Source organism: Phaethon lepturus, unplaced genomic scaffold, assembly GCF_000687285.1.
Source record: "Phaethon lepturus isolate BGI_N335 unplaced genomic scaffold, ASM68728v1 scaffold21526, whole genome shotgun sequence".
Taxonomy (NCBI): domain Eukaryota; kingdom Metazoa; phylum Chordata; class Aves; order Phaethontiformes; family Phaethontidae; genus Phaethon; species Phaethon lepturus.
In genome coordinates this window covers 32,938-52,901 of record NW_010547167.1, presented here as the reverse complement: position 1 = coordinate 52,901, position 19,964 = coordinate 32,938, and the positions used below count along the sequence as shown (strand labels likewise).

The window sequence follows — 19,964 nt, the reverse complement described above, 5'->3', positions numbered from 1 at the left end:
CATTGCTTTGAAAATAAAGTAACAGGGAAGTTCAGTCTTTGCAGCAAGTTTTTTAGCTAGCTGCAGCCACCTTGGCATGCTCGTACACATTTTGTTCACATGGGTGAAGTGGAGGGAACAAAAACAGCTTCTGGGCCTTCAGAAGTGGAATCAATTTTCTTTAAAAAAAAAATAATTCCCTGCCCCTTTTATTGTACAGACAATTTCAAAAGAAATTTCAACAGAAATTTTCAAAAGAAATAGGCAGATGTAAATTGATTGGTAACTGGAAAAGACCCTGTCCTTGGGTCAACTAAGAACAGGAGCTCTGGCTCTGTGTGTTCCTTCACCCCGTGCCCACTCTGCTCTGTCCTTTTCCTTCGGCATTTGATTTATCCATGGAGAACCACTAACGATCTGCCTGTCTTCTCCCAGCCAGCGCTCTGGGGCTAGGCCTGAGCAGCGGGGTGCTGATAGCAGTGCCTTGTCCCCAGGAGAGGGCTGCCTCAGGCCAAGTCATCGAAGAGGCCATCCAGCAAGCTCTCAGCGAAGCCAGGTGAGAAGCAACCTAAGCCCTATCCTTTGCTCACCCAGTGGTCTTGGGGAAGTAAACAACTTCAGGGACACTGCTGCAGGGGCTGTAGCACAGCTTAACCTTGGGCACGGGTGAGCCAACAACATGCTTTTAACCGTAGTTTTATCTAACCTGAAGCTTGTTTACAGGACTTTTTATGGTATGTGGTTATAGAGATAAATTATCTCCTAACACCAGTGCTTCTCCTCTGATGCTGTTTCAGCTCAGTCCTTCTCATCTGCGGGCATTTTCTTTACATTTGCAGGTCCAAAGGGATCACAGGCAAAGAATTGACCCCTTTTATGTTACAGAAGCTCAATGAATTAACTGATGGGAAGTCGCTGGACTCCAGTATCCTTTTACTGAATATGGGCGGGGGAAAGTACCCCAGTGTACTTCATACCTCTTCTGATAGTGCTTGGTGGAAAATGCCGTCAGCTTATTGACAGTCTAGCAAGGGGCAAGCACTTCAGTATCTGCAAACAGATGAGAGCTTAGCGACTGCATCCTGCTTTTTCAGAAGCGCCCTTACTGTCCTCATCCACTTTTGCATGAAAAATTGAAGGCCAGCACAGACAGCAGGTGGTCCAGAGCCCAAAGAGATCCCTCACATCTGCTCCTCGAGCTTGCCTGCTCCATGATGGAGTCTCAGGGCACTGTTGTCCGTGGTGGGGTTGCACACTGGAAGGTACCTGAGCTTCCCAGAGCGCTGCGCTGTACATCACACTGCCTTATCCAACTCTTCATGCAGGTGCAGAGTAAGAGAAACTTGGAAGGAAAACACCCCTGGGTGAGTAGGAATCCTCTTGCACAGACAAGAAAAAAGCAGATCACCTGGCTGGGATACCAGTGTAGGATCTGGGAGAACCAGGTTCACATCCAGGCTCTGCCGCCAGTCCTCTGGGAGGCCTGGTCAGTCAGGGCAGATTGGTAAAGGCGTTTTTGGATATTGGAGCTGTACACAGCCATGAAGTGGCTTTCTAAGCCACTTATACTCTGCTCCCACTGAAATTGCTAAAAACGTTGCTTATAGAGGCTTGGAAAAAATCTCAGTAGGCATCTCTTCCTGGAAAAGCTGGCCAAGATCCTCTGACATTTTTAGACTCTTGGCTCTAGTTTAAGAACTTCACCTTCTCTTTTTTCTGTGAAGCCTTTGCTTCTGTTCCCCAGCTGTCAAGTGGAGATGACAGGTTTCCTCTCTGTGGACATAGGGGGAGGAAGGTGGGAAAAAAAAAAAATCAGGGTGTTCATGCAGTACTGTAACACAGTATATGTGCCCCCAAAGGATTATGGTATAGAGGGCTCAAATCTCTCGAGTCTCACAGCGTGTATTTTCTGCTTTCTCCCTCTAGGCAGTTCCTACATAGGCTTCTGACAGGTCAATCTTGCTGGTACTTTTTCTTTTCCTTAAAGAAATGCCAAACAGACCTTGCCCTGATCCAGAACAATGCCAGAGTGGGCACTTGCATTGCAGTGGCCCTGAGCAAACTACAAAAACCAAGAAGGAAGGCAAACCTGCCTGGGCGAGAGGACACAACCACACCTCAGCCAGTGAGTCCCCTGCTACCCTCCATATAGTGCCTCTCTGCTGACAGCCCAGGATAAATTTATATCTATTCCCAAAATTAAAAAGTGACTCAGCCAGAGACCAGTCTTTCTGCTTCATGCTGGCAGACATTCTCTCTTTAGTATTTTTTATTCTTCTCGGATATTCTTTCCTCCTCCCCCTATCCACATTTACAGGGAATAAACACTGACAGTGGCCTAATCCCATTAAACCTTAGACCATCAAATCCATTAAAACTTTAATCACCTTTTCACCTTTTACTGTGCCCTTATGTACAACTTCAACTGTTACGCTCTCAGTGCCAGAGAACTTGTGACTACAGGAGTAGACCTGGAAAAGGGTGGAGAGAGATATTTTGAGCTGCTGAGCGATACACGTTTTATAAATATCTCTTTTTGTTGGCCTCCTGGTCATGATTGCCAAATTTACAAGAGGTGCAGCATATCCCAAACAATATCCATTATAACCCTAACACTCTATTCACTATCTTGGATTTTGTGTGTGCCACATAATTTACAGGAAATCTATTTTAGGTTGTCTTTAGAGAGCTGAAAAAAATTCTTAAACACATTTGCAATAGGATTTGTCAACATAAAAGAGGGCAGTGACACCAGAGGCAATAACCCAGCATTTGATGGATTGAGAAAAAACAGCTGTATGTCCCCAAAGAATCCGGAAACTTCCTGTTTGTGGAGCTGTACTGCTTTTTCTGGCTTTGCAGGACAATAAGACAGTGATCTGTAAAGTGTCACTGGGTATGGCAATTTCTCATGGGAACTTGCAAGAAAGGACGGGATTTTTCTGCCCACTTGTTCCCATTTTCTTTGCTTTTTTACACAGCAGTGCTTGAATGTTTCTGAGGTTTGGTATGTTGGAAATTATCCCAAGAGATACGGCTTCAAGGGCACTGACATGACCAGACCCATGCAACTTATATTATTCTATCACCACAGAGAGAAACCACCAGCACCCATATGCATACACAATAACATCCCACCTGCCATGCTGGGGCTGGCTATGAGCAGGCATAATTTAGAAAGCAACATATAGAAGAGACTTCGATTCTTTCTAATCAGGATTGTACAGACCTGTGTCTAGCCATCCAAAATAAGCACAGGCCTTCAGATTGTAAATTAGATAGCTTTCAAGAGGGTGGGAAAAGTGACTACGAAAAGCAAAGGAGACTTGGAAACTTTTTCCTCAAGTCCTTCCAACAAGTTTTTATCTCTTTCTTCCCTCTTCAAGGTCGTGATTGGAGGTATCAATGTTGACTTTATAGCCAAGGCGCAGAACCCTCTCATCGTGGTACTGTATCTATAGCAGTTTTCTTAGCACCCCTGCCATTTCCAGCTACTTTTACAGAAGTGCCAAGCCAAAGCGGGGTGGGAGGGAAGGTGGTATCTGGGCACAATATCCACATGTCTGTATGCACACACATGCACAAACTGGGGAGGTGTAGTGTGTTGGTGTGTTGTCTAGGTGTGCTGGTGTGTTATCTAGGTGAGCAATGGAGTGATACATACTGACCCACTCTGTTCCCATGCTGAAAGTCACTATCCCTACCCCTCAAGACAGAGACAGAGCAATGTATGGTCCTTACAATCTCCACATATGACTCTGGCCTCTACAGTCTATGTCAAGGTGCTTTGGGGCTATTCTCTGATGCCCTAAGCCCAAGGAGATCTTTTAGCAGAAATGCTGCCCAGGGGACTCTCAAAGTACTTATACAAAGAGGTAGAAGCAATGGGTAAAGGCAGTCACCGTACTATGGCAACCTCTACTTCAAGGACAGACCCTATAGGGAGGAAATCCCCAGGTAAGAGACAGCTTTGGCTGCCTGGGACTGTCTTAGCTATGGAAAGCAGCATGAATAGGAGCAAGAGTCTCCATGCAGAGTACCCACAGTGTTAAGAAACCTTAGACAAAAGTAGTACTCGCACAGTTACAGCTAGACAGGAGTGCCAGCTTCCTCAGTCATAAAGGATTTGAGTCACACAAAAACAAACAAACAAAAAAGATTGCTTTAAAAAAATAGAACATTTTAAATGTTACCAGATCCTCTCAATTTGGTTTGACCAAGAAACAGCCAAGAAGCTAACGTGGAACAGACCTGGGACTTCCCGAGGCAAATGACAGCCATTTACATGGCCTATACAATTTTTGTTGAGCTATATGAAGTACTACAGATTGAGGTGGTGAAGCTTGCTCCAAAGTTGTTTCATGTCTCAAATTACTGTATGCTGATTGCCAAAGCAGGAAGCTCCTGCTGTCAGATGGGGCAGTCTGTGAAGAGCTCTCAGTCAGACAAAGAAAGGCGTGCTGAGGAAGCTGTCCCTAAGGAAGTTGGCTGTTCGATGATACAGAGGCAGAGGCCAAACACTATTATAATGGTCAAAGGTGACACATGCTGTGGCATCAGCTATGAAGACTTGAAAAAACAAAAGTGCAACTGCTTCAGCTGTGATCTAACTGATAACATACATACCCCACACTCAGCTATCAGGACAAGGAGCTAAGCTTGGTGGGTAGCCACCCCTTGGTGTGTCAGATGTGAGTGCAGATCCCTGGACCACCCATGGCATGGTGAGGGGCCAAGGACAGCTATAGACCCTGCTGGGAACAGCTGATGGGGGGAAAGGAAAAAGGAGATTTTAATGTTGTATGGAAAAGGGAGGCTTTAGCTGCCCTTCTGTATAGCAGCAAGCTCTAGAGCTGGTGGTCCGTCATGGCAGCTACCCAAATGCCAAGCTGCAGGAAGATTTGGGAACTGACAGCTGAAATGTTTCTGCTGACAGCTGCTGTGGTTTGGCACAGAGGAAAAGCATTCTCAGCAGCATTGCTTTGTTTTGGCTTTTAAAGACAGATTTTTCCAAAGGGCTCAGCACCCAGCAGGTCCCACCCTTATGCATGCTGGATTTGTTGCAGAGTACTGGGGTACCACTCACACCTCATGCTGTCTCAGCAAGAAAGCAGCTGTGTTCTGTCCTGGTTGTAATTCCCATGTGGCTTTCAAGGCTATCCAGAAGCAAAGTGCTTTATAAGTAACTATCTATCTGACCTGCAGAGAAGGATGCACGGTCTTGCTCAAAGATGCTGGAAGAAGCATTATGGTTATAACTCTCTCAGGATACCCAGAAGTTGAGCGGAGTCTCATTTTTACATTAGGAATTTGAACTTCTTAGGACATGGAAGAAAGTCCCAGAGACTCTCTCAATTCTCTGAAACATAGCCAGAAAACATCAGCGCAGTCTTATTTTGAATCACCTCAGCAAGCCCATTTTCGTATAAGTTCTTTCATCTCAGCCAGCCCCACCCGAACACAACCTAGAAGATACCCAAGTACCACTCAGACTTGGAGTTACCGGCTGAGCTGGCAAGGTGTGATAAGAACCAGTCATTTCTTTCTCTTCAAAAGCAGGCTGCTAGTTTCCTCTCACTGCACCCACTTGCTACTTTAAAGAGAGATTTAGCATCTTCATTTCTTTTAGGCCCTGTGGGGTTGTACAACAGCAGAGGTTACCCACAGCTGGATCCCTGAGTGGGAGGCTGGTACGTCTGCTGTTAGGACAAGGCTTGGCCTAAAAAACCTGAAACTCTGCCTTTGGGATGTGTGAGGGACTAAAAGAGAAGGTCAGCCTACCAGGGAATGAATGGAGCTCATGAGTATTTTCAACATTCTACAGGCATCACTTTTGAAAAACAGATAGTGGAACTGCATAAAATAGAGTCTGTGCTCATTGCTGATGGTAGTTAGTACCCTCTTTTAATACTGAAATAGGGGCCACTGTTCAAAGCCATGTTGTCTGATTTGCCTAAACAAGCATCCTTCCTTTTTACTTTGCAGTAGGATTTTTTTTCTTCCCCTTGGCTGCCTCTATTCTGGATAGTGAGCTTCAGAGTTAAAATGGCCAAGCTCAATGCTTTCGAAATCTGCAACACTCAACAGGATACAATTGCAGATGGAAATATCCTCATTCCTGGCAGTACCAGTAGCAATTCCCAGGGAGCATGAGCAAATGTAACGGAGAAGCATTTGGGCCAATGAGGAGTGACAAGTAGTGGAAAGATGGACAGAGGCCATAGGTTACTTATATACAGGCAGTTCTGCTCAGGTGGTCTGCGCCGTTCAGGACTTGGAGAACCGCCAGACAGAAAAGCAAAGGCATCAAGAATTAGCACCAAGTCTTACAGACTACAGAACTGGGGAGAGTCAGGGCAAACAAAAACCAGCTTGGAGGTCAGAAGAGAGTAATAAAAGAGCATATTTAGATGGGAGAGCAGCCTCTTACAGTCAGAGGGCTGGATGCAGAGGAAGGCATTGTGTGCAAAGGACAGATGTACAGCTTTGCACAGGGGAAGAAGGGTCCTCGGGGAGCTTCAGTATGAGTTTTGAGAATGTCCAAGAACAGTGACAGGTTGGAGGCAGAATATGTCTTACTGTGAGATGGCAATACATTTACTTGTATTGATAGTGGATAGATAGTGGTGTTCACAAGCAAGAAAAATGTGTATGTGCAGGTGTATTCTGGTGCACCTGGGGCACCAGGGGCAGAGAGAGTCTGGGCCAGGAGCTGCTGTATACAGGCATGCACACGCTTCAGTGCTTGCCACCCAAATGCTCAACATACTCTTGAAAGCTCTGAATTCTCCAGAAATGTGAAGATCATTATGACCACCATTGGCAAGGTGTCTTCAGAAATGGAAAGTATGTTTCAGGATTTTATGCAACAAGAGCTTTAAAACCATTTAATAGTCAGCTGAAGCCCAAATTGATCTGAGCACTTACTGATGTAATTCTTCCGGCAGAAGAATTAGGAGATGAGTGAGAGATTGCCTGTGTTCTGACAATTTGGCTGTTTGTGGCAGACTGACAGATGGACAGAGGAGTGGAAGGCAGAGACAAGAGAAAAGAGAAGTTGATAACCACATAGATGGAGAAGAAGGGTATTTTTGATGAGGGAGATGTTTGGGAAGAAGAAGGTGAGAGAAAAAGTATTCAGACACTGAAACAGATTCTTCCATGAGTAAAGTACAGAGGCAGTACAGGCAAAGGTAACAAATCTCATTTTACCTTCAAAGAGGGAAATAAATACATTAAAAAAAACCCAAAACCCAAACTGCTTAAGGGGGGGAGCTAAGTGGCCTGGAAGGCAGCTGCAGAGCCCAGCCATCAGGTCTGGGTTGGGTTAGCAGCTCTAGAGTCCCAGCACTGTTGTGAGCAGGTAAATTCAGAGGGATGCTCATATCAGCTGAAACACTCGTTAGTATTGTTCTAAGAGGTCTTAGCAAATAAGACCACAATGGCAATGCATGGGGAGATCAAGTGGATCTCCCCTCCTAGGAAGTGGGCATTTGTTATCAAGGTTGAAATCTGTAGATGGTTGTAGAAGTTTGTATTGCCCTTGGTTTGGTAGCTAGATGCCTTCTGCTCCCTCTAATTACTGACCTGTGTTTCAGCACCATCATTTTCACTTCACATGTTAGTGAAGACGTAGCATCAATGCCAAGCAGCCCTCCTAGTTCTGCCAATTAACAATTTATTCTTCCAGGGTGGTGGGCAAACAAATGCTGGAAGAGTGAGACGAACCTTTGGCGGCGTTGGAAGAAACTTGGCAGGTGCCTAGCTCTTGGGTTTGCCCGTGGGTGTGATTTGCCAGCTGTGATTTGTCCTTCAGTATTCCTTCAACAGCAGGAGCTCTTGAATGCTGTTAAGATCTGGGACACGTTAGGCAATATACCAGTGGGCAGACTGCCTGGAAAAGGCAGGGGCCATTCCAAGAAATAAGAGGGGAAGGAGTGGGGGTCAGGAAAAGGAGGGTCCACAAATATGAAGTTAACTAGTATTATATAGCACAGTGACCCCAAATCAAAGTTAAATAAGCATCAGTGGTCTCCAATGATTGCTGAACAGCGTGGCCCTCAGTCTTGAATTAATGCTTGAATTAATGCTAGGTTATAGTAACAACAGAAGTATGTCTTGAGCAAGAATTTGAAAGGAATAGGCTTATTCAAAGATGATCATCCATGCACCACAGATAAGAGGAACTGAGGTGCAGGAATTACTGTAGAAAAGAAAGGGCTACAGTTGTTGGTGAAAAGAAGGGATCATGCTGTACCTGGTGCTCCACCTCAAACAGCAGTGGACCAGTGTTTGGGTATTGAAATTAGCAGGGGCAGATTACAAAAAGATTGTAGGGTTATTCCAGCTTTTTGACCTTTCCCAAATCTTCCTAAAACAAATCTACTACCATTTCAGGTCACAAATGGGGAAGCTTGAGGGGGGGAAAAAAAAAAGCCACCTATGCAACCCATGGAGGTATAATTTGTGGTAACTTAAAGGGAGAGGAAGAAGGGTTTCTTGTTAATCCATTCAGATTCAGTGGTTCTAGTAAGCTGGCATGGTGGGAACAGCAGTGTGGGAAGGCCAGCAGCAGGAAAGGCCATGCATAGAAGCAATGTGGGAAAGCCCATGTGCCTATGATGTAAAGGAGATGATGACAGGGAAGTACAGAAGTTTATTCCCTTTTCTCTTTTCCTCCACTCCCAGATATTCAAAAAAATCCAAAGAATTCAGAGTGCCGGTGCAGCAGGCAGACATAGACTGCCCCACTCAACCCCAGCCAGCTGTGTGCTGTGTTTCATCTTGAACGTCATTCTAGATAAGGATTGATGGGCATTAAGTTTTCCAGGAGAGGGCTTTCCTACAGACACTCACCCTGCACAGGCTGTCACTGTGTTCACAGTATTCTGATGGATCTATTAACATCCTTTGTTTCCATTTGCTTTTAGACTGCTTAAGCCGTCTTGGACAGACTCCTCTCTTTTTATCAGCCGTGGGGAAGGATGAACATTCAGAGTCCATCCTGCACTATTGTCACCACATGGTATGTTGCACAGTAATGGCATGGAAGTGATGACATTATATAGAAGGAAAAGTCTTCTCAACCCTGGCAGACATAAGAGCCACCTTCCATCAAGCTGCGTCTGAATAATTCAGTGCTCCTTTAGTTACAATTAAAGGGCAAGGAGCCACCCCTTAAAACACAGACTAGATGTATGTACAGTTTGGAGTCTGAATTCAGCTCCAGGGAGTGGTGCTTGAAGGAGAAAGAGGTAAATCCGGAGTAACCATGAAAAATGCTAGGAAGGGCTGAGCACAGCCAGAAATATGCAAAGCCTGACCCTGAGGATAGACAAAGCAATGCCAAAATGATCCTGGTTTGGGTAAAGCATAAGACAGAGAAAACCTGGAACTGGAAGTGCAGGCTGGATACCTCCCAGCTTCAGAGGAGTAGGGTCCTCCACATAGCTGCATACAGCCCTCCCTAACTGTGCACCAGAGGAATACCTGACTTCAGCAGCAGTTTGTCCCTCAAGGCCAGGGAGCCAGGAGCAGCAGGAGCTGACCCGGGACAGCAGGGCAGAGCCTCGCCTCCCCCAGTTTGGGAGCAGAGCAGGCCAAGCAAGCAACCCTAACCCAAGATATTGGGCACCTCCATGGGGAAGAGGCAGGACTGAGGGCAAGCCAGGAGTGTGATTGGAGACCCCAGGTGAGGCTGGTCAGGGCCATTAAGGCCTATTAGTGCCCTCAGGGCTCTGGTATCCAAATAGAGCACATGGGGCTACCCAAACAACTCAGTAAATGAAGCAATAAGAACAAGAACTCTATTTTGATTTAATAAGGCTTTGTAGCAGCAGGTTTTCTCTACCCAGCAGAGCACAGTTTGTGCCACCAAAGTGAGCAGTCTCCCAAGGGGAAGATGGACTAGCTGGCCAGCTGCCAAGCAATCCTTGCCTGTAACAAAACACCTTACCACCAGCGTTGGAGAGGACCCTTTCCTTAAAACCTCCAACTTCCCTGTGAACTACTGGGTGGGGATGTGTTGCTCCATCCACATGTATATTCCAAGAAATGCCCTAAATTCTCTAAGCTGATCATTCACAAGACCCACAGAGGAAGGACACCTCATAGCTATCTCTGTGACACTGCTGTAAAAATGGCTCCAAGGCTACCCTCAAATCAGGCTCTGGGGTCAGCGAGGCGGCTAACGTAACTGCTAGCTGGAGCATGCCACCAAGACATGCTCAGCATGTTGGCAGGCCATTGAAATGTCACACAAGCTATGGGAATGGATGGCTGGAGCAAGCAGTGCTGCGGCCACTCTGCAGATGACTCTTCCATTGTAACAGAGACACAACTTATGGAACCGCATGGCACTCTCATTTACTAAATGATTTCTTTAACCTGTGGCATCTGTTTCGTTGCAAATATTAAAAACTAGCCATCTACCAGGACTGTCTAGACCAAGATACCTCTAAAATGTTGCTTATCTCAAGGTGGGAGGGAGGTTGAAGGGAAAACAGCAAGCTAGGCTACTGCTACCGATCAGGTGGGCATAGAGAAAGAATGAGCCAGGTGTGGCAGGGAAGGAAAACATGCTCCATTTATAACTGTCCTCCCTGTTTTAGGACATGAGCGCCGTCCTTCAGCTGGAGGGGAAGAGCACAGCGACTTACTGTGCTGTGGTCACTAGTGCTGGGGAGCTCAGCGTTGGCTTGGGAGATATGGACATCCACAACCAGATAACAGAGCAATACGTATGCACGCCATCTGATTTGTAACCTGTTTGTGCGGAGTGAGGATGTGCGACAGAAGGCAACTGTTGAAGCTGTACCAGGAGAGAGGGGGTGTGCAGAGGGAACATGGGAAATCCTAAAGTTAACCCCAGACATCGGCCACTGCGATAGCAGCATGGCAAGCTACCAGAGCCACCTGTTGCTGCTGACCCAGATGGGGCTTCTATCTGTTTCTGCTCCATACAGTGTCACCACCACTATCATCCCATGGCATGTAGGCCAGAATCCTCTTCATTAACTAGTCGCAGCTAACCTCTCATTTTTGGCACCTTAAAGCCAGCAATAAATCCAGTCCACCTGCAGAAATGCTATTTCTCCCTTTAGGGAAAAACAAAAAAAAAAGTGGACGGAACACTGGTTAAAGCAAGTTTTCCTGTTCCACCCCCTCCCCACCATTCCTGTTGTTTGTACATGCTGAGTTGTATCAACAGGCAGTGCTGCTCAGCACATCCAAACCTTTAAAACATCAGGGCTAATGGAAGCAGTGATTAAGGACTGAATCAGTGAAAGCCCCATCACTGCACCCTTCTTCCCTACTGGTTCTTTTGTCAACAGAACAAAAGCCTGTGCTTCATGACTGACAGCGACATGGAAGTTAAGTGCAATTTACTTAACAGTGGCATCCCCATGAGGTGAAGAGTTCCTAGGGAAAAATACGGTCATTGCTCCCACTTCCATCCCCACCCTGCCTCTCCCAAGCCTTGGCACAGAAAACCATTACATGACAGATTAATTCTCCTGAGCTTTAACAAACAGCTGTGGCCAGTGGAAACTCTGAACCAATTTTCTGCTGCAAAGTGCATTCTGGCAGCCCTTCTTTCCGCCAGGATTAGCAGAGACGTGGGAGGGATGCTGCACAAGTGCCTATAGCACTGGCCTGGCATTCAGGCAGTGGTGGAGCAGCCTCAGAGAGCCAAAAGAGGGAACGGCAGCTCCCCACTCTACTGCTCCACGGTCCCCCATCCCTACGCGATTCAGTAGGAACCAGGAGTAAAACACTGTTGATGAACAACCTGTCTCGGGAGATGTTGTGCAGAGAGGACATCTAAATGACATGTGCAGTGAAATAAGCCAGGCACAGCACAGGGAATCCTACAGTGGCATTAAATAGCAGCATTCCCTTTCCCTGTAGGTCTCTGACTGACCCACGGGTGCCAAAGTAGTTTAGTGAGGTCCAGCAACTACCTTTCTCTGCTGGAGGGGCCCTGCCAGTTGAGATCAGCTCTTGATGGCAGGGAGCAGAGGAAGGAGAAGAAAAGAAGGAGATGAGACAAATGGAAAAATCCATTTTCCTTAGGGAATCACTCTTTTAGGTTCATGCCTGCAGCTAAGGGCTGCAATACGAGTGAAAATCCTACATCCCAAGTCTGACTAGCAATCATTTTGTCCCTCTGCAATGACTCAAATTGTCTCTACTCTGTGTCTTGGATTTTCACTAGGTGTCCCAGTTCAAGGAGAACCTGTGCCAGGCCCCGCTAGTTTGCATTGATGGAAACGTGCCTCTTTCCACTATTCAGTATGTCTGCCAACTAGCTAGAGAGCATCAGCTAGCAGGTAAGGAGAACTCATCCAGCCCTGTCCCTGTAGCTCCTAGTAGCGTGTGTGCCAAGACACTCTGCACACCCTGAGCGCTATCCACTGCTGCTTGCTGGAGATATACCATTATCGTTTGACATGCTGTGTTATTCAGCGCTCCTTTCTATACATTACTACTCTATTTCAAATGGATGAAACATTTCTACTTTCTCTGAATTTTTCTCATTCTGCAGGTAAATCATATTTCCCGTAGTGTAGGTGCTATAGCCCTTGGGCACGGCCAGAAAGCCAGGGAAAGCTGCTCTCTTTCCCTTTAATCTCAAGGCAAGCACAAATGTGTGTGCATCTGACAGTTTGAGCAGCAATATAGTTTGCTTCTCAGAATAATTGCTAAAACATCTTTTGAGAGGATTTTTCTCCCACTTCCCATAAAATACGTATCCGTCTCCCTGGGTATGCTGGGGACCCTTCAAAAGGCTTCCTAAACCTTTGGAGTTATGCCTTCATTTTTAAAAGCAAATACTGAAGAAAAGGCAATGTTCTTAAAACCTGGCAGAGGCTCCAAAACCACTTAAGAGGAGTAACGAACCGGTAGTTTGATTATATCACTCCAGAGCCAGAAGCGACAGCGTCATTGCTGAGCACTGGAAAGGAAACTTTGGAAGACCTTGTCCCCAGCGTGGGGGAAATAGTATTTCAGTATCTAATGGATTACACATATAACCGCCGTTGTGCAGACCCTGCTAAGCCTTCTACACTGCATCCTGCTGTGACGTAGAGATGAAACACTAATTAATTAATTAACTAACCAATTGCAATGTTGTTTTGAAGTGTGCTATGAGCCAACAGATGAGAACAAGGCCTCTAAGCCATTCTTCTCAGACAGCTGGAAAGCGCTGACATACATTTCCCCCAACCTGCAAGAGCTAAGAGCAATAAATCAGACCCTCGGGAACCCTCTGCCAGCAGGTACTGAATACTCAGAAGGGTCAGTCACACTTTTAGATAACCTAGCTCCTGGAGAAGAACATTTTTCACTCCAGCCCCCATTTCAAGCAAATTGAGCTATAACACAGTGGGGATTCATAAGCACTCTTGGTGTCTTGCACCTTACAGCCATCTCTGCGTGGGTTGTACGGCCCAGGCCGGACAGATTATCTATCGAAGAGCACAGTAGGCCTGGGATGGCTCCTTGTCCAAAACCAGAGATCCCGTTTGCCTCACTTCATCAGCTAAATGGGAACAATCTCTGGTTTGTAAGCATGTCTCTGAAGCATGATGCTCTCAAGGGCACCTGTCCCAACAGTATCATCCTTTGCAGAAATGAAATACCCCACCACATGCAGGTGGAAATCCAACAGCATTAAGACAAGGAAGTCATGCTTCGGGACAGTTTTTTGATCTCTGCAGTTTAGTCCCATGAGGGGTGGTTTCCTCAGCATAGGATAGATGTACAGTATGGAAGCCTAATGTTGGAGAATTCCATGTTTCCCATGATTTAAAGAAAAACATTTATATGAACCACATTTCAGAAGTACTCATAAATGGTAGTAGTGGTGCTCATAAATAGGATGCCAGCCCATAAAAAGGCCAATCGAGGACCTTTACAGTTACACCACAGTTTTTCCTTCCTGCTCTCTGAAGAGCTGCCATCCAGGTTGGAGGATGTTGTCCAGACTGCAGTGGCCTTGGCCCGCCCTTTGCTGGCCCACCTGCACTGTGTGGTGGTGACCCTCGGCGCTCACGGCATCCTCCTGTGTGGCAAGAGCCTGGGAGGGAGCATCTCGCTTTGTCCAGGAGCTCATGAACGGGTAAGGGCATGGAAAACTAACTCTGTGCTCTCAGCTGCTTCTTTCTTAGACCATGTAGCACCGTTGCTATTTCTGGTGTCATCCCAGCAGTCTGGGAAATATGGCATCGCTGCTGGCAAATGCATGGTTTGAGGGGTGAAATACACAACTCTCAAAGAAAATCAAGTTGTCTGTCCATATACTGCTGGCTTCTAGCAGCAGTGTTTGTAGTTAGCTAATTTTAAATGTGCTTGCCGTGAATTTTCATGAGTGCAAGCTTCATTTTCAGGAAGCTTCATTTAAATTGATGATCTCTTTCAAAATGTGAAAAAAGATTATTCCTTCTCCACCCCGCCCCCCCCGCTTTTTTTAGCATCCGTGCGGGTCTGGATGGCATCAGCCACATCAGACCTTGTCAGCTTGGGCAATTCCCACTAACTTCCCTCCTCTCCCCCTCCAGACTGCTGCTGCCAGCCTCTGTGCCACCCACTACCCCGCCATCCACAGCAGCAGGGAGGAGATAGTCAACGTCTCAGGAGCCGGAGACAGGTATGTTGCTCACTGCTTTGTCTTCTCCAGCTAAATGTGGAAGGGCCATAATCGGATTTCTTTGAAATTCTACTGCAAAGGCAAACAACGTATGGCTGCTTGAGGAACAGACACTAATGGACACAAGAACTGGTTACTGTGATTCCTTGCAAAGCTTGCTAAAAATGTCCCCCTAAGCATCTTGGAAGCCAGTCTTGCCATTATTAGTTTTGCTTTTCTTTAAGATCCAAGCCTTTTATGGCAATCTAGTAGTTCTGAATTAGTCTGGGTTGAGCTGCTAAAAGCAAAGTAAGCCAACTTACATCAAAGCTGTCCTACTACTTCACTTCCACACTTCTCCAATAGCAGTGGGACTGCCACTCAGTAGCTAAAATCACCCTATAAAAGCATTTCATCGGGTTCTGCATTTGCCTCTGGCAATAGCTCATGCTTCAAAAGAATCTGCTGTATAATTCACCTAGCTGTTCACACAGCGCTGTACATAGGAGTAGGAAATGATGTGTACTATTCCTAGCCCCACTGCTCAGTTCTCAGTCTGTCAGAGTAATATTTTATTATGCTCCTTGTTAACTTGTCAAACTATATGTAGTAGTCGGGTTTTTTTTCCTTCTTGCTTTGTACACTGCAATAATTGATTCTATCCTTTTATTGCTTTGGGTTAGACCAAAAGGCTGTATGTATGTGACACAGTTCCTTTTATTTTTCTGCTCTTACCTACCAATAACCCAACATAGCAACACTTCTTTCTTCTTTTATGAGTGGGTAGAATGGTAAGTAATTTTTTTTTTTTTTGAAACTTAGTGTCCTCAATATTTGAGTTAGGATCAATCAATAACTTTGTGCCAAGCTAGTTAACCCACTTCACACCAGGACATGCTCCTTGTGTCCAAAATCACCTCTGAGATGAGCTGATTGCAACTGCAAGCCGGTCTTCTCCAAAGAAGACCAAAGTGTGGTTTGGAGCAGTAAGTGTAATGGCAGAGGAATGGGGGCTGGGAGGAACCTCGTGGGGTCAGCCTGTCCTAAGGAAAGCTCAGCTTTGCTCACTGCTTCTAGCAGATGTGCCCAACTTCTGCCAGTCCCCCCAGAGACACAGCCTCCGGTCTGCACCATCGGCTCGGTACAAAACTACCCCTCACGACAGGACATTTTTTTCTAGAGGCTAATGTAAACTAAACATTTTCTTCAGGGTTTCCTTTCCCTTTTTAAAAGCTTGATTTAAGGGAAGACCAAAGGTGAGATAAAGTGTGCCACTGCCAAACACCTCCACTGAGTTACACAGGAGTCCTGGAAGTTTGTTTTTCTTTCCAAAGCTATCTGAAAGCTAGGGACCCATTACTGCTCCCATTCCTGAAGTAATATTGTTCTGGAAATCTCATTCCCTGGAGTCCACAGGTCCATGTGGGAATTTTCATAGACCTCTTGTTCATCCAGGGCTTTCCTTCCTGGTAACCCCAGCTGCTCCACTGAGCTGCAGAAATCCCTGTTCTACAGAGTAAGAGTGCCAAAACACTACATTGACGAAGGTGCCATCTCCACAGCTTATAAACTGGTAACGGTGCCCAAGCCCAGCCTGTAGGCACTTTCGGAGGACTACGCAGCAGGGTACAACCCAGAGCTACAACACAGTCACGGCTCCCTCGCACTTTTGAAGTGCAGGTCAGGGGACACTGCGCCCCCAGAAACAGTGATCCAGGGCACCTCACGCCTCGCTTCGGCCCTGCGGCCCTCCTACAACCCCAGAGATGCTGTCCAAGGAGCCCTGTGTGTGTGCAAGGATGCCTGCCGTGACAGCATAGCGCCGCGTGCCTGCACACGGCATTGCTAGGGGATGCTCCCCCAAATATTTACTCTGAACTTCTGGAGCTGTTGAGAGATTGACTGGTTTATGGAAATCATAATCTTCTGTGCCTTTGTTACAGATAAAAAGATGTTGAGGTAATTAGAACGCAAAAAAAGAAGTGATCTTTTTTCCGTCCCCAAAGATTTGCTCATTAATCCTCTCTGCCGTCATATTTTCCTGTCCTTGCTTCTTCCTCTCAGATATCATTATCTTCATCCTTCTGTTTCACTTCTCCTTTGTCCTTTCCTAGCTTCTGAGCATCATTACTGCATTTAGCTATGAATAACCAGTAGTTGTTCCCAGTCCATTGCAAACACCACCCTACATGTATCCATGCCTCAACAGAGCCTTCCCCTGCAAGCCAGGCAGATGGCAAAGTCATCTCCTTCTCCTGATGGCCTCCTTGGTGCCTTGTGAGGACCTGTGGGTGACCACTGGTGTTCCAAGCACTCGCATCATTTTTACTGGGAAATCTCAAATGGAAGACCCCCGCAAAAGTTTACAAAAATCTGAATCTACACTCTCATTTCAGCTTTGGATTTCTTTTTCCAGCTGTGCCTGTTGCCTCTCTACCATATATGTGGAAACTTTTCCTCTCTACCCATCCACCTTTGGGGACGGAAGGGAATGCAGTGAGGCACCAACAAGGAGCAGAGAAGTGACAAAATAATTAGAGAGCAAGGGAAAAATAGATTCTTCCCTTCTTAGACTAATTTCTTTTCTCCTGCCTCACCTGGAAAACAGCAGAGAATAGAAAATGTGGTGGAATGGGAAAGTACCTCAACCTCTCGGATGAGAAGCAAATAAAATGTGAATAAATAGAACTATTTGTTACATCAAATTAAAAAAAAAAATAAAAAAGCAAAAACTTTTCATTATAACCTCACCCCTGCTGTGTGACATATTCTGCTTCTGTAAGTGTTGGTTTGGGTCCAAGTGAGTGCACGTACAAATGAACAGCCATGTTCCTGAGATTAGAACTGTTCCCCCAGTGTCCAAAACCCACTTTCTTTCTCTCCACAGCTTGATGGCAGGAATCCTTGCAGGGATGCTTGCTAAACATGATACAGATACCTGTGTCCGGATGGGTCTGCTTGCTGCAAGCTTGTCTCTCCGTTCCTATGAGCCCATTTCCCCAGAAATCAGCACTTCCAGTGTCAGCCAACAGCAAGTCAAGAGCAGGAGCTGGCCAGAAGTGAAGGTATGGAAGATGGGCTAGAGCGCCATGGCTTTCTCATCCATCACTTCCTTGCACTCCCAGCATTGCTATTTCCAGGAACTGGGCTGTGTTTTGAGCTTCGAGCTCCAAAGCTGGCTGCTGACAAGAAGACTTAGACTTCCAGTGCATGCTAGCTTTCGGGAGGGGAAGTGTCAGTGGAGCGCATTTAGTGACAACTTGTATTGCACTGTTCAGAATTATGTTTGTCTGCTGTTGTTTCCTCTCTTTTTTTTTTTTATTTGGTGGGTTACAGCAACCACAGCTTGGTTCTTCAGTCTACTGCCTGTTGATAGTGTATCTCACCCCGCCGTCTAGTGGGAACACTCATCTGTTTTGGTCTTGAGTAAATCTTCAGGGAAGGAGATTCCAGCCCAGGGAACTACTTCTTTGTAAAAAAAAAAAAAAAAAGCTGGTTTCCGGTCTTTCAGACCTCCTGCTTCCCTGAGCCTCCAGACTTACCCCAGCTGCAGTGTCCAAGTTCATCATCACAACAGCCATGCATGGGTTTTACTAGTACACCTTTGCTGTCTATACAGAAAATGATAGCAGTAGATGTGTAAAAATCAGCTCTCTGGTCTCCTGCATGGTCTCCTGCCTCCCTTTTCCTCACACCCAGTGGGGTGGGCTGGCAACTCACTTCACCCTCTAGAGTCCTGCTTCCCACCAGGAGGATGCAGGGCAGCAGGCAGGACCACGGGCGCTTTTCACCCTGGAAATCTGGCCTCAGAGCAGGTGGAGGTGGTGGAGGCTGTGGTGGTGAGACTGCTGCCTGTCCCACCCAGCGCTTTAACTCAGAGCTATCCACTGACTGTAAACCGTAACTGCATCCTACCCAAATGCTGTGTCTAAAGGCAGCATTGTCAGCCCTTCCTCAGCAGGCACAGGGAACAATTCTGAATGAAAAGCATCTCTCCCCGAGCCCTGTGCACGTGCAAACGCTGCCCTTTGGTGGATGAGACAGGACTCAGTGGAAAAAGCCACTGTGGGTGACCCTCCTTGCTAGTAAGTGGGGCCGGGGGGAAAGGGATAGTCTGGGTGCTCAGGACTGTGACTACAGCCTTTTGGCCAAGGGGGTGCTGACGGGGAGGTCATGCTGTGGTGGAGGGTGCCATCCGTTCTCCATCCATGAGTGATGCCAAATACGGACAAGCATGAGGGAGCGAGGGCAGCTCCCGTGGAAGCAATGAGGAAGAGTCACCTCCTCTCCCCCAGCACGCGTCGCACACAGGATGCAACTGCGGGTGCCAGCAGTTGGGTGAAATTAAAACTACTTTCCAGCCGAGTTGAGTCCTGGCGCTGGCTGGTTTTTTAACCTGATTGATAATAAAGCCTAGAGCACAGACTCCGTTTCATACAGAGGCTACCCATCGGCGAGGACGCTTGCCTGAGGAGCAGATCACTGGTGTCTGACACGGCACAAAAGCTGACCAAAGCTTGGTCAGGGCAGCTCTAGCACAACTCTCCCGGGTGGGCTCTGCTGTTTAATCAGAAGAAGTGAGCTCCCACTGCACTGTATGGAGACATTTCCTCAACCCAGACCACTTTCGCCAGGCTCGTAGCAATTCCTGACCTCTGAGCCTGCCGCCTTTCCATCAGATTTGACTAAAACTGAGCGAGGAGCTGAGAAGGCACGAGGGGTGGGCTGGAGAACTGACAAAGCTGTGTCACATCAGCGCTGCCTCCTTAGGCAACCAAAGTGAAACTGTATCGGCTGCCTTTTCAGAGACTGAAGGGGCTCATTTTGGTCGTATACATCCCCTCTCCCCCTGCCACGCACAAACATTGACCAGCAGCCCCCCCCTTTACTAAGACCTTGCTTGCAAAGTGTGGTTTTGCTAAAAGACTCTGTACTCGGAAGCAGGAGAGGCCACGCACCCACGCGCAGGCACGCGTGTGCCCGTCGCTGAGCAGGGATGGGGTGGCCGCGGCAGGAGGGTACTGGGGCGTTTGGGAGCGCAAAGGCAGGGGACGGGGGCCCACACAAGCAGCCGGGTTTGCTCACAGGCGGGGAGGGGTGACACGGCAGGGGCGGGGGAAGAGGGCTGTGCCCCCAGGGTAGGTCCCTGCGCTATAAAAATGACTTCGGCTGGATCCAGCAGCTGGGAAGGGAGGCAGCTTCCACCTCTGCTCCTGCCTCCAAGAGCCTTGTCTGGGCAGGAGGACCCCTGAGCAAAGCCAGGCCCTGAGGATGAAGGTCCAAGTGCTGATGGCTGCCGTGCTCCTCTGGGTGCTGCTCTGCTCAGCCCCGGCACCAGCTGAGGCAATGGGGA

The 19,964-nt window shown here is 47.1% G+C and overlaps 1 protein-coding gene across 1 annotated transcript in view; it reads left to right on the top strand.

Annotated features, from left to right (window-relative positions):
- LOC104622699 (pseudouridine-metabolizing bifunctional protein C1861.05-like) overlaps positions 1–17,694 on the top strand; it is a 22,822-nt gene extending 5,128 nt beyond the window's left edge. Inside the window, exons 7-18 of the mRNA XM_010289564.1 lie at positions 415–535; positions 819–904; positions 1,980–2,104; positions 3,366–3,425; positions 7,670–7,736; positions 8,910–9,004; positions 10,590–10,718; positions 12,197–12,311; positions 13,125–13,262; positions 13,938–14,104; positions 14,544–14,632; positions 17,499–17,694. Coding sequence (XP_010287866.1) covers positions 415–535; positions 819–904; positions 1,980–2,104; positions 3,366–3,425; positions 7,670–7,736; positions 8,910–9,004; positions 10,590–10,718; positions 12,197–12,311; positions 13,125–13,262; positions 13,938–14,104; positions 14,544–14,632; positions 17,499–17,694 — 1,388 coding nt within the window. The remainder of the gene's footprint in view (positions 1–414; positions 536–818; positions 905–1,979; positions 2,105–3,365; positions 3,426–7,669; positions 7,737–8,909; positions 9,005–10,589; positions 10,719–12,196; positions 12,312–13,124; positions 13,263–13,937; positions 14,105–14,543; positions 14,633–17,498) is intronic.
- The last annotated feature ends 2,270 nt before the right edge of the window (positions 17,695–19,964 follow it).